General features: G+C 41.9%; 1 protein-coding gene across 3 annotated transcripts in view; it reads left to right on the top strand.

Moving 5' to 3' along the window:
* CORO1C (coronin 1C) overlaps positions 1–15,067 on the top strand; it is an 83,970-nt gene that overhangs the window by 20,164 nt on the left and 48,739 nt on the right. For all 3 annotated transcript variants that reach the window (XM_030860643.2, XM_030860646.2, XM_060310028.1), the window contains exon 2: positions 10,880–11,079. In XM_030860643.2, the coding sequence (XP_030716503.1) occupies positions 10,880–11,079 (200 nt within the window). The remainder of the gene's footprint in view (positions 1–10,879; positions 11,080–15,067) is intronic.

Raw genomic sequence — 15,067 nt, 5'->3', positions numbered from 1 at the left:
AGGAATTGGATGCAGTACAAATGATTTGTTAGGTGAACTCTTCAAGTGTCACTGATGAATTTTGTTTAAGGACATTCAAAAAAAAGCACAGCCGTCTCATATCCAGAAATGATGAACGTTGAATTTTTGTATTTAATCAGAGCACCTCCCGTATTTCCTTTCGGTGTCTGCTTTCTTGTGAATGTGTCTTCTACGTAGGCTTACATATTACCTTTCTAACTTCTTACAAAGAATTTTTAACTGTTGGCATTGCCATTTAAATAGCTGATTTCGGGACATTTGTTTCCTCCTCTGCTGTCCTGCTTGCCACTTTCTATTAAATAACGTGTCCGATCTCTCCCACATTAAAAAGGGCCAGAAAAGCATCAACTTAGAGGGAATGTGTTCTTTCCCTATTGGGACATTCTGGAGTCTCCTGTGGTTGCTGCTGGCTAGGGGACGTGCTCAGCCTTCTGAGTCCTTGAGTAATTGACGCTCTGGAATGGTCTCAGCTAATGTGCCGAGCAGGATTTTGCTGCTAGTAGGGGTTTTCCTGTATGTGTTCCTAGCAGGATGTGTTTCCTTTCATACAAACCATAGAAGTGCATCTGCTGGAATCTTTAAACAGGAAAATGTCAAAATTGTCGTCATTTTTTACGAGATTGATGGAAGTAGACAGAGAGAATAGAGAAAAGGTAGTAACATTTATTCAGGTGTTTTGAGTATATTTTATTTGGTGCCATTACAGTATTGTAAACACCCTGTCTTGTCTACATTTTTCCCTCCCAACACCCAACACATTTCTTGTATGGCCTGTGCAATAAATTTTCTCTGTAACTTGACTAGGCAGTACCATAAGAAGCATGCCTTCACACTCCCCTGGAGGTTGAGGATGATCAACTGACTGTAAGATGGAAATTTTCTTCTGAGAATGATTTTTATCAAACTTTACTGTGATGCTTATAAAATAAGTCCTTAAACCATGGACCTTATTTTTACAGCTTGTTCTTGGTTAAGATGTTTACCCAACATGTAACGAAAATTTTAATCATTTTTGTTTCCTTAGATGAGCTGCTAAGTATTGTGGATCTTGGTAGTCAGCTTTTAGATTTTCTTTATTTGGAGCAGAAAACAAGAATATATTATCTACTCATTAGAAATTTATGTGGGAATGTAAAATTGGTGCAGCCACTATGGAAAATGGTATGGAGGTTCCTCAAAAAATTAAAAATAGAGCTACCATATGATCCAGCAATTCCACTTCTGGGTATTTATCCAAAGGAAACTAAATCACTGTCTTGAAAAGATATCTGCACCCCTGTGTTCACTGCAGTATTATTTACAATAGCCAAGATAGTGGAAACAACCTAAGTGTCCATTAACAGATAAATGGATGGGAAAATGTGGTATAATGGAATATTATTCAGCCATTAAAAAGAAGGAGATCCCGCCATTTGTGACAACATGGGTGGATATTGAGGGCATTATCCTAAGTGAAGTAAGTCAGATAGAGAAAGACAAATAACATTTCAATATATCAGGGGTCCACAGCCTGTTAGGAATCAGGCCACACAGCAGGAGGTGAGTGGTGGGCGAGCGAGTGAAGCTTCATCTGCTGCTCCCCATGGCTCGCATTACTGCCTGAGCCATCCCCGCCACGCCATCTCACCTCGGTCCATGGAAAAATTGTCTTCCATGAAACCGGTTCCTGGTGCCAAAAAAGGTTGGGGACTGCTGCTCTATATCACTTAACATGTTGAATCTTAAAAATGAAAAGAAAAACAAAACAAAACCCAAACTCATGGAGACAGCACATTTTGGTGGTTGCCAGAGGTGGTGGATTAGGGGGGTGGATGAAATGGGTGAAGGGGTCTAAAGGTACAAAATTCCAGTTATAAGATGTAATGTACAGCATGGTGACTATAAAAAAGATAGATAAACTAAAAAGAGGTTTACTACGATGGCTGCTGGACAATCAAGACTTAACTCTTGCTTGGCCTTCAGTATCATCTAGAAACTTGGGCAGAGGAGACATGTGTCTTTGTTTCTAAAACTGAGGTTTCAACCACATCTTAGAGAGAGCATTTCAGAGTTGGGCCTGTGCTCTCAACCTGCTCTCACATTGTCTTTCAAAGACATCTCAGTTTTTATTATAAAGAAAACCATTCTAGAATAGTCCCAGTCTTATTGGAAATTTGGGCAGGCCTATTATAAGGCCTTGGGTAGGGTTTGTAATTCCCAACATTTTGTGGAAATTAAAAACCACGTTGCATTTTTTCTAAAATCAGTTTATTTTGAAATTTGTAAACATTTCTTTCATTTGCTTAATGAATGACTTATTGCTACATTGTCTCCCTCCTTATTACTACGAGGATCCTTTATTACTGTGATAATTGCTAAGAAAAGGCCCTATGCAGTTTGAAGAATTTGTACTTGAAAGACCTAATGAGCAGGCAACCTCTCCAAGGTTGAACTCTGACAAGACATTTAAAATTGAGAACTTCCCTGGTGGTCCAGTGGTTAAGACTCCGGGTTTCCACTGCACGGGGCGTGAGTTCTATCCCTGGTGGGGGAAGTTATGCATGCCTTGGGGTGTGCCACCCCCCACCCCCACAAAATTGAATGTACTCTATCCTTGGACTTTGTGTCTATGTATTAGTTCAGGATTCTTTCACTTACTCCTTTTAATATAACTGAAAATTAGATTTCTTTATAAAATGCTTTAGTTTTGGGGACACTCTAGTTGTATAATTTGGAACAAGATATTTAATAAAAGAACGCCTAAGTTTGATGATATGACGTTTGGAAATTTATAGCCAAGCGTTTAAAAAAATTGGTGAAACACTAATACCATTTGATAATGCAGGCCTCTTTCTTGAGAAGAGGGTTTTTTTTTTTTGTAGTAAACAGCATACTGAGGTGGGAGAACATAAAATTTTGTAAAGGTTCCTTGATAACTGATACTAGTTCATTAACGTGAAAATCATACTTTTGGCTCATAATCAGTAGGAAATTGATTTGGGTTTTCTCCCTTTGGGTAGGGAAACCTATTAGCAGTCTCTTAAATAACAATTGTTGACATTTATGGGACAGTGCCTATTACTATGCTTCAGATTCTATGCTAGGTACTTTGCAGATTTTTAAAGAACAGCTTTATTGAGGTATAATTCACATATCATACAACTCACCCTACTTGAAGTGTACATCAGTGCTTTTTAATTTGTTCACAAATATGTGCAACTGTCACCACAAATTACAGAATATTTCCATCACTTCGGAAAGAAACCCTGTGCTCTTTAGCTGTAACCTGCTATTCCGCAGTACCGCTTCCTCCCCTCCAAGCAACTGCTAATTTACTTTCTGTGTCTCTAGGTTTGCCTATTCTGGGCTTTCGTGTGAATAGAAATCATAATATGTAGACTTTTGTAATTGGCTTCTTAGCGTAATATTTTCAAGGTTTATCCAAGTTGTAGCATGTATTAGTAAGTACTTTATTTTATTTTATTTTTTAAATATTTACTTATTTATTTAGGCTGCGCTGGGTCTTAGTTGCGTCATGCAGTTTCTTTAGTTGCGGCATGCAGAATCTTTAGTTGTGGCGTGCGAACTCTTAGTTGCAGCATGCATGTGGGATCTAGTTCCCTGACCAGGGATCGAACCCGGGCCCCCTGCACTGGGAGCTCAGAGTCTTAGCCACTGGACCTCCAGGGAAGTCCCCAACTTTTTTTTTTTTTTTAATTGCCAAATAACATCCCATTGTGTGGATATATCACATTTTGTTTTTCCGTTCATCCAGTGGATATCCAACATATGGGTTGTTTTCACCCTTTGGCTGTTGTGAATACGCTGCTATGAAAATTCCTGTACAAGTATTTGTGTGAATACCTGTTTTCATTTCTTTTGGGTATATTCTTAGTTGTGGAATTTCAGGGTCACATCATAACTCTGTTTAATCGTTTCAGAACTACCAGACTGCTTTCCAAAGCAGCTGCACCATTTTACATTCCCGCTACCAGTGTATGAGGGTTCTGATTTCTCTGCATCCTCATCCGTACTTGTTATTCTCTGGCCTGATATTAGCCATCCTAGTGGGTGTGAAGTGGTATTTCATTGTGTTTTTTTTTTTTTTTTTTTTTTGCTGTACGCGGGTCTCTCACTGCCGTGGCCTCTCCCGTTGCGGAGCACAGGCTCCGGACACGCAGGCTCAGCGGCCATGGCTCACGGGCCCAGCCCCTCCGCGGCATGTGGGATCTTCCCGGACCGGGGCACGAACCCGTGTCCCCTGCGTCGGCAGGCGGCCTCTCAACCGCTGCGCCACCAGGGAAGCCCTTCATTGTGGTTTTGATTTACCTTTCCCCAATGGCTAAAGATGTCCAGCACCTTTTCATGTGCTTATTGGATGTTTGTGTATCTTTTTTGGAAAGATATCTATTCAAGTATTTTGCTCATTTTTAAATTGGATTATTTGTCTTTTTATTATCGAGTTGTAGGAATTTTTTATATATTCTAGATACAAGTGCCTTATCAGATATATGATTTACAAAAATTTTCTCCCATTCTGTGGGTTGTCTTTTCACTTTCTTGATGGTGACTTTGAAGCACAGAGGTTTTTAATTTTGATGAGGTCCATTTTGTACACTTTTTATTTTGTCGCTTGTGCTTTTGCTGTCATATCTAAGAATCCTTTGCCAGATCCAAGGTCATGAAGATTTATTCCTATGTTTTCTCCCAAGAGTTTTAAAGTTTTAAGCCCTTATAGTTATATCTTTGATCAATTTTGAGTTAATTATTTTATATGATGTGAGGTCAGGGTCCAGCTTCTTCTGTATGTGGCTATTCAATGGTCCCAGCACCATTTGTTGAAAAGACTTATTTTTCCCCTCATTGAATGGTTTTGGTACCCTTGTCGAAATCGCTTGACCAAAGATGTATGAATTTATTTCTGCGCTTTCAGTTCTATTCCGTTGGCCTATATGTCTGTCCTTGTTCTGATTTTGTCAGATTTCTGTGAGATGATCATGTGATTTTTGGTTTTTATCTGATTGATACATGTTACATTAATTGATTTTCAGATGTCACACCAACCTTGCATTGTGGGATAAGTCCCACTTGGTCGTGGTGTATAATCCTTTTCATATGTTGCTAGATTTGGTCTGCTAGTATTTTGTTGGGGATTTTTGTGTCTATATTTATAAAAGATATTAGTCTAGTTTTCTTGTGATGTCTTTGTCTGATTTTGGTATCAGAGTAATACTGGCCTCATAAAATTTGTTTGGAAATTTGTTCCTGTCTATTCTTTGTAAAAATTGGTGAAGAACCGGTATTAATTCTTTAAATATTTGATAGACTTCAGCAGTGAAGCCATCTGGACCTGGGTTGTCAGATGTTGTTTTTAATTCTTATGATGGGTATCATCCCCTTCATTTTATAGATGAGGAAACGGAGGCTCGTAAAGGTTAGTGGCAGAGCTGGGATTTGAATCTGGATTACCTTATGTTAAGTACTAGGATGATAACAATAGCTGACATTTATTGTGTATTTAGTTATGTGTTTTTAACCAGACAGGGTACTTCAACGAAATCATCTCCTGCTATAGTCCCATTAGCAAGTGCTCATTTAATATCACTTTAACTTTATATGTAATGTACCCCTTTCCAGATAGAGAATCTGACACTTAAGGAGATTATGACTTTGCCCTACTGAACCATGGCCAGGAAGTAAATGGTACAGCTGTGCTTCTCACTCACAAGGTTGCCTGACTCTGGAGCCTGCCCTCTTAATTGCCTTTCTCTATTGTGCGCAGCAAAAGCAGCTGTGCCACATGTGGGCAGCTGAGCCCAGATCAGATTCAACCTTGGATGTGAATGGCCTGGCCCAGACAGCACAGCACTCCGGGAGCCCCGGCTTTTCTCACTCTCTCTGCTCTATAGCTAACTGTCCTCCATGGTTGTAGCAAAAGAACCTGTCTATCATTCTGACTTCGTGTAGTTAGATGAAAATTTGTGTAACATACGTCACTCTGTGTAATACAGAAATGACTTTTAAAGGTGTGTCAACCAGCCGGCAGATTTGTGTGATGTCTTTCAGTGAAGACATTCAAAGCACTTTCCATATTTATGTTAATATTCATATTGTTGGTGAGATTAGATGGTATCTTGGCCTATTTGAGTGAAGAGGAAAGATTGTCTCCATTTTTCAGGTTGAAGGGCTTCCTCAAATGTCCGTTCACATTGATTAGTGGGCCCCAAAAAACTGACCCCAGTGCCTGTGTGGGTAGGGGGGCTGGGTGGGTGGTGGACCTCACAGAGGGTGGTGAGGGCTGACTTCCTGTGGGGCAGGGCGGGTGCTATCTCAGCCAGGCAGCCAGCCTTCTGGGAGCTTCCAGAACACAGGGCTGGAGGCTCCCCTGTACAGGACCAGGTCGTCTGTGTGGTACCTGCTGGTACCCGTGCTCACCTGTGCTGGTGGTGTTCTGTCCAGGGCCTGCCCTGTGGCTTCTGGGACGGGTGAGGGGTGGCCCCTGATGGTGCAGCACTCAGGAGCAGAGCTGGGTGTCTAGCTGCTCCTAATTAGGTTTTTGGTCAGTTTTCCCTGCAGCCCCTCTCCCACGTCTGTTTCCCTTCTGAGTGCTCGGCGGTTTCACAGTGGGCCTGGTGTCCTTCTGTGAGCCGCTCCTCCTGAGACCGCAGCTGAGTGGAGAACACTCACTTCTGTCAGTTACACTTGCCTGACAGCTTTCCTCTTCCACGGTTTTGTGGTCACATTTGCTCTCTTGTAGGCTCCTTTCCAGTGTCCTTTCGCTTTTCCTTTGGTGTTTATACCAGCTTTTATTCCTTTCCTGTCATTTTGTTAGGATTTCAGGAAGGAGTGGAGGTAAAATGCCATTTGTGTTTCTTTTGTAAATTACCTCTTCATGTACTTTGTGTAATTTCCTACTGGGATTTTCATGTTTGGAATCTATAAAAACTTTATATATGAAGGATATCAACTCTTTGGTATATGGTGTAATTCCCCCTTCTTCTTTGTTAACTTTACTTTTGAAACACTTGCTGGAAGGTAATGGCAGGGATTCCGGCTTCTGCTCACTTGTGCAGATGGTCGGGTAGGGAAATGGATCCTGAGACCAGCTGGCTGTACATTGGCTTTTGTGTGGATGTGCTTTTCTTTTGGTTTTCACCACCTCATGGAAGCTGTCTTATCTCCTCCAGTTTGAGAAGTATTCATACTGTTTCACACATGGAGGACCCCGGCCAAGCGGAAGCAAGTCATTTGCCGTCTCCTCCACCAGGTGCTCTCAGCCTCTGGTCCTGGTGGTCAGCTGGGAAGGTCTGGCAGCAGCTGGGCTGAGGAACACGCCTGCTCACCAGCCTGCCAAGGCTTTGTCACCTCAGCCCAGCCACACGCCCTAGGCTTGGAGAGAGGCCGCTTCTGCACATGCCTTGAAAGGGTAGAAGGAGACTGGCAAAACTAACTTCTCTCCTTTTGTGCTTAGCAGTGGGCCCAGAGCCACGAGGAAGGGAATTCAAGGGGAGGAATTAGCAGCAGCCCCACATGTGTCCCGTTTGGCATGAGTGGACAGGTGTTAGTTAGCCCTCCTGTCCTTGGGGATCAGGCGCACTTGTTTTCAGCTGAGCTGTGAAGGTTTGACTGTGTTCCATCTCCACTCGTGTTTTCTCGTGGCTCCTTCCTCCCTAGCCTGCGTGAACAGAATGCCCTGGCATTAGCAGACGGGAAAAGGACGCTGTGGTGCAGCCCAGGAGACCTCAGGCAGGTGGGGCTGCTGATCCTAAAGCCTGAGCGCTGTCAGTGCACATGTCAGTTGGACAGCCCAGTGGAAGTTGGGGTCCGAAATGACCCATGAGGAAGCCTGGGAATACCAGCTTGGTGTCACTTCCTGTCCCCTAGGCCCTCTGGTTTACTTGGGAAGTGGCTGTGGTGAGTGATCAGTTCTGACATCCTGGTTTCCGTTACGCTCCCTGAGTTTTTCTGTTCCTCTGTCTCACTGCCGCTGCCGGGATCAGTACAGGCCTTTCTCAGGCCCGGTTCACCATCACAGCCTCTTAGCCCATCCCCTTGCTTTTCGCTTCTTGCTCTCTTAAGAGGTCCAGTGTGCTAGCGTCAGACCACTTGTCATCCTCGTCTCTACTTTCCATTAAAATTTTTGCTACTCTTTTCCAAGACCTGGCTTTTGTCCCATGGTAGCAGTCAGACTTCTGGTAGCGGTCAGCACCAGGAGTTTGGTTCCGAGTTGCTCTGATTGTCCTGCCTGTGTTGGAAGCCTCTTGAAGGCAAGGGTGGTTTGCTTGTGCTGAATTCTCCACTGCATGTAGTTGGTCTTGTGGAAACGCTCGTGAGCAGTCTCCGCTCTCAGACCAGAGTGCTGATGTCTGGAGAAAAAGCTGAAAAATGGAAAAATTGCCTTGGCAGACTGAGGAAAAAGCCACAATATCATAATTTGGGGGAGGAAGGATTCCTCAGTTTCAGATCTGTCAGATAACTTCACTTTGGAGTTTCCTTATCTGTAAAAGGGGAGGGCGGGTTAGAGTGGATTGTCTTTCCATTCCCACCCACCTCTGAAAGGCTAATTTCCCTTCATTCTTTTTTTTTTTTTTACATCTTTATTGGAGTATAATTGCTTTACAATGGTGTGTTAGTTTCTGCTTTATAACAAAGTGAATCAGTTATACATATACATATGTTCCCATATCTCTTCCCTCTTGCATCTCCCTCCCTCCCACCCTCCCCATCCCACCCCTCCACGCGGTCACAAAGCACCGAGCTGATATCCCTGTGCTTTGCGGCTGCTTCCCACTAGCTATCTACCCCACGCTTGGCAGTGTATATATGTCCATGCCTCTCCCTCGCTTTGTCACAGCTCACCCCTCCCCCTCCCCATATCCTCAAGTCCATTCTCCAGTAGGTCTGTGTCCTTATTCCTGTCTTACCCCTAGGTTCTTCATGACATTTTTTTCCTTAAATTCCATATATATGTGTTAGCATACGGTGTTTGTCTTTCTCCTTCTGACTTACTTCACTCTGTATGACAGACTCTAGGTCTATCCACCTCATTACAAATAGCTCAATTTCGTTTCTTTTTATGGCTGAGTAATATTCCCTTGTATATATGTGCCACATCTTCTTTATCCATTCATCCGATGATGGGCACTTAGGTTGTCTCCATCTCCGGGCTATCGTAAATAGAGCTTCAGTGAACATTTTGGTACGTGACTCTTTTTGAATTATGTTTTTCTCAGGGTATATGCCCAGTAGTGGGATTGCTGGGTCATGTGGTAGTTCTATTTGTAGTTTTTTAAGGAACCTCCATACTGTTCTCCATAGTAGCTGTACCAATTCACATTCCCACCAGCAGTGCAGGAGTGTTCCCTTTTCTCCACACCCTCTCCAGCATTTATTGTTTCTAGATTTTTTGATGATGGCCATTCTGACTGGTGTGAGATGATATCTCATTGTAGTTTTGATTTGCATTTCTCTAATGATTAATGATGTTGAGCATTCTTTCCTGTGTTTGTTGGCAGTCTGTATATCTTCTTTGGAGAAATGTCTATTTAGGTCTTCTGCCCATTTTTGGATTGGGTTGTTTGTTTTTTTGTTATTGAGCTGCATGAGCTGCTTATAAATTTTGGAGATTAATCTTTTGTCAGTTGCTTCATTTGCAAATATTTTCTCCCATTCTGAGGGTTGTCTTTTCGTGGTGTTTATGGTTTCCTTTGCTGTGCAAAAGCTTTGAAGTTTCATTAGGTCCCATTTGTTTATTTTTGTTTTTATTTCCATTTCTCTAGGAGGTGGGTCAAAAAGGATCTTGCTGTGATTTATGTCATAGAGTGTTCTGCCTATGTTTTCCTCTAAGAGTTTGATAGTTTCTGGCCTTACATTTAGGTCTTTAATCCATTTTGAGCTTATTTTTGTGTATGGTGTTAGGGAGTGATCTAATCTCATACTTTTACATGTACCTGTCCAATTTTCCCAGCACCACTTATTGAAGAGGCTGTCCTTTCTCCACTGTACATTCCTACCTCCTTTATCAAAGATAAGGTGACCATATGTGCGTGGGTTTATCTCTGGGCTTTCTATCCTGTTCCATTGATCTATCTTTCTGTTTTTGTGCCAGTACCATACTGTCTTGATTACTGTAGCTTTGTAGTATAGTCTGAAGTCAGGGAGCCTGATTCCTCCAGCTCCATTTTTCGTTCTCAAGATTGCTTTGGCTATTCGGGGTCTTTTGTGTTTCCATACAAATTGTGAAATTTTTTTGTTCTAGTTCTGTGAAAAATGCCAGTGGTAGTTTGATAGGGACTGCATTGAATCTGTAGATTGCTTTGGGTAGTACAATCATTTTCACAATGTTGATTCTTCCAATCCAAGAACATGGTATATCTCTCCATCTATTTGTATCATCTTTAATTTCTTTCATCAGTGTCTTATAATTTTCTGCATACAGGTCTTTTGTCTCCTTAGGTAGGTTTATTCCTAGATATTTCATTCTTTTTGTTGCAATGGTAAATGGGAGTGTTTTCTTGATTTCACTTTCAGATTTTTCATCATTAGTGTATAGGAATGCCAGAGATTTCTGTGCATTAATTTTGTATCCTGCTACTTCCCTTCATTCGTTACCTTGATCTTTCTCTTGAAATTAAAACTGTTGAGCTGTTTCTGGATCTTGAGTTAGGAATTTTTCATTTCTTTGTCATTCTTGCCCTGACACATTTTGCAGTTTTCTCTGGCTACGTGCTGCTAAAGGAAATTTGGATTTGCCATTTGGCTACATATTAGAAGAGCAGACAAAATGCCATACCATTGTGTTATTTTTCAGCTTTTCATTTGTAAAAGTAAAGCTTTCACTCAGGGGCATGATTTTAATATACTTTTTGTTCTCCCACAGACACGATGAGGCGAGTGGTACGACAGAGCAAGTTTCGCCATGTATTTGGACAGGCGGTGAAAAATGACCAGTGTTACGATGATATCCGGGTTTCTCGAGTGACCTGGGATAGTTCCTTTTGTGCTGTCAATCCCAGATTCGTTGCCATAATCATAGAAGCGAGTGGGGGAGGAGCGTTCCTTGTACTCCCTTTGCACAAGGTAAGTCATCTGACTTTCCATCCTGTGAGACACCCTCCGGTAATCTCTGTTTAGTCAGTAATAGATTGATTTTGGAGATTGATAGTCACTAAGCATTGTGTGATTTCTAGGAACATTAGACTTGGATGTAATTGAGCTTAAGTTCCACACGCTTTACTAACCCCATCAGTTTTTCTCTGACAGAGAATCATTAAACAGAATGGCAAATTCTGTTCTGGGTGTGCTCTCTGCGGATGAAAAAGATTCTTATAATGATGCTGTGAGCATGGACAGGCACAGGAATTTTATGATTTGGTTCATAATCATCCACTTTTCATAAAAGTTTTTCCCAAAAGTGCAATTTTAGAAACAGTTATGTTTTTAAATGGGCAGAAATTGATAAGATTATAAGGGAATCTTTTTTGTGTGTGAGGTCATGAGGACTGAGACTTTTCGGTTTTGCTTTGTTTTTGGTTTTGAATGGTAAATGGGATGAGGGCTCAAGAAAATGTCCGCAAACAATGCAGATTTCAAGTCTGGACAGCAGTAGGTTTCAGCATAGGATCTAAACAGCGTTAACAAGCGGTGGAAATAAAGGCTCTGTATTGAAAGTGGTTCTGTGTGAGTTTGAACCCGCTGGGCTTCCTAGTTCTCCCTTCTTCTGACTTTATCCTTCCAGAGAGCCCTCTCCAGTATAGGGGAGAAGATTGGAGATTTGTAATTTTCTGCCTGTTCTTGAAAATTGTAGATGAAAGTCTGTACTAGCTTTAACAGGAAATCCCAGAATTGCAAATAATGGGGGGTGGGAAACACTGTGAAGAGAGAGCTTGGAAAGAGTCATTTTCTGATTAGCTTTTAGGAGGAAAATAAGTTTGGTGAGTCCTGAGCCCTAATGATAAGGATGCAGATGTTGGGTCATGTTACAGCTGTTTCCACTCTGCTGGGAACAGTGGGTCTCCCTGAGTCTGAGCCATGCCTAGTAGAGGCATGTCTCATCATAATGGACCATGTGATTCTGAAAGTGGTTACAGTAACATGAATTTCTGTCAAAGTATTGTATTTTGGTGTTTTTTCCTTAGGAAAACTCTTGCTGGGAAAACTTCCAATTCTCTTGTACTTTTCATTCTCTCAGATGCTCATGACTAACTTGTTTTATTTTAACATCTGATTTGTATCTCAGTGGCTGGATTGATGTGATATTACACAATAGAACCATCTCACTACAGAGGAGATGGATGCCTTTGGGGAACAAATCTGACATATGTTTCCAAACGTACTTTCTTATTGGCGAAGTTGTTAATCATGTTTTAAAGGAGAATCTTTTCATTAAATTGAAATTAAATTTTCTACTCAGATACTTTTGCTTTTGTGGAGGAGATTGTTGTTTCAGTGATGAACAATACATTACACTATTGTAGCTGTACTTACCTGATTTGGGAGTTTGGGTTGGAGTTTAATGCCAGTCGCGTTTGATCTCCACGACTTTCTAGTCGATTTGTTCACCAAGAGCAAGGAGCATTTGGAAACTTGACTTTTCAGTTGTGGGTCTTATGGCAGCCAGCTGAGAAGACACCTCAGCTTGTCAACCAAGGTCAGGCACTGAAGTACCATGATCTCTTTTGAGTTCAATAGGGATAAATTTACGACTTTTTGCTTCAAAGAAGGAGAATAAGCCAATTAAGAAGCTCCAAATAAACTTTTGAACGGCTAATCTTCCTCCAAGTTCAGACAGTTCTCTTCAAGTCCCACATTCACAAAAGGCTCTGTGAGTCCACCTTTGCTTTCACAAACCGTGGGAAACTTAGAGTTACATTTATACTGTTTAAGGGGGCCCTGTGTGCAGGTCCTAAGCTAACTGGATCTTATGCTTTGGTTTTCAGTTGCATTAAGTGACCAATACCTAATAAATAGGTTTTATTATTTTGTTCTTCAACCAGCTGTTTAGGAATTGGGACAGAATAAGTTGCTTCAGAAATTATCATGTTTGAACGAAACATTGGTTTTTGGAGGAGCCTCGAGGGTCTGTCTTTTTCCCAGGCTTATAATACATTCTGTGTGGCTCTACTCCTTAAATATTAATTTGTGTTGGAAGAGGTGACATTGGCATAAACTAAGCCCAGTGACACCCATTGGAAATAAGGTCAGTACTTGGGGTTATCGACTTTTATAATCGACAGGTTCACACGTATTCTGGGATTTTTGTGTATTAAAGTGTGTGTATTGAGCCCTTAGGGTCAGTGTGGCATCGAGGAAGGAACATGGGTCTGGAGCCAGGGGTTCAATCCTGTCTTGGTCACCGACTTGTGGTGAGACATGGATATGTCACTCTGTCCTTATGCTCTCCCATATCTCTACCTGTAACGTGAGGGGCTCTATATAAAACTGATTTTCTAAATGGTTCTGAAGAACTCTGAAGAACTTAGGGGCAGGATAAAGATACAGACGTAGAGAATGGACTTGAGGACACGGGGAGGGGGAAGGGTAAGCTGGGACAAAGTGAGAGAGTGGCATGGACTTATATATACCACCAGATGTAAAATAGATAGCTAGTGGGAAGCAGCCGCATAGCACAGGGAGATCAGCTCGGTGCTTTGTGTCCACCTAGAGGGGTGGGATAGGGAGGGTGGGAGGGAGACGCAAGAGGGAGGGGATATGGGGATATATGTATATGTATAGCTGATTCACTTTGTTATACAGCAGAAACTAACACACCATTGTAAAGCAATTATACTCCAATAAAGATGTTAAAAAAAAAAAAAGTGGTTTGCTACCCAAAATTCAGCAAAGGAAACACTGTTGTTCCTTTTCTTTCCCTCCTTAGTGTCAACACGTAACTTTGGGAAGTAGATGCCTTTTTACTCGTGGCTGCTTTTCCTCAAAGGGCAAGGCTGAGCCCAGCAAAGAAAAGTGGTCTGTGGCTCCTGTAGACAGTTCTGTGTCTCGGGAGGTCTTAGAAGGATCCGCTGTGATGGCGGGGCCTAGCCTGGAGCCCCGAAGTGTCAGGTGACACCCACCTTTCTTTTCTTCCTAAGACCCTGTCCCTTGACTACTTACTATCTAGGCTTTTAGAAAATAGAACTATGCTCCACGTTGTCAGAAAACCTGCATTTCTGCCTGCATTAAAGGGCTGATTGCCCTCTGGATATCTATTTCCTTATAATTTTAGTATAATAATGAAGATTTGAATACGGATCGTAAGTTTTACATTTTTACAGATATTTCGTTGTTCATATAGTACGAGGTCTTCACTGTTCTTTGACTATGCACGTGTAGTTTGATTGTCTATAGACTGAGTGTCTGCTGGGTGCCATCTTTGCTCTCCAGGAGCACTGCATCTGCTTTTCATTGTGGTCAGTTTCCCCGGCCCCCAGGAGATTGCTGGTACTGCGGTGTTTGTCTCACCTTTAGAAGTGCAACCTTGAAGGACGAAAACATTGGGGACCTGAGTACATGGTGAACCCACTGATCCTAGTACAGGACTCTGCCCTGGAAAAGAGATCCTACAACTTCAGTGTCTTGGCAAGTTTGAAATAGTTTTACAATGAGGTGCTGCTTTTGTTTAAAGGCAAAGAAAAACCAAATTCCCACATATAATAAGAAGTGATGCTTGAAATGAAGATTGTGGGAAATGATGCTCTGGGTGTGTACTGGGCTCCTGTACGTGTTGATGGCAGTCTAGGATTTCTCTAAACATGAACTTAAGGAGGTGGGTATGGTTTTTAATCACTATCTCAAGAGACTTCTGGCAGAGTGTGTGTGTGTGTGTGTGTGTGTGTGTGTGTGTGTCTGTCTGTCTGTGTCCCCCCGCTGCTTTTTTTTTTCCTGGTTATAGTCAGCCAGGTTGGTTTTAGTGATGCTTTGGGGGCTTTCTGTCCATGTTAATATTGAATATGTGTGTACTGATCTTAAGATGTATTGTGACTCTTTCTGAAAGGCTCCCATTTTAAAGCATGGCCTTCCATGAATTCTTCTTCAAAGTTAGTTAGCGTCAGCAGTAAGTAGGACTTAC

Source organism: Globicephala melas, chromosome 13 (genome assembly GCF_963455315.2).
Source record: "Globicephala melas chromosome 13, mGloMel1.2, whole genome shotgun sequence".
NCBI lineage: Eukaryota > Metazoa > Chordata > Mammalia > Artiodactyla > Delphinidae > Globicephala > Globicephala melas.
The sequence above is the reverse complement of the archived record's forward strand: the minus strand, read 5'-3'. Positions and strand labels throughout refer to the sequence as shown.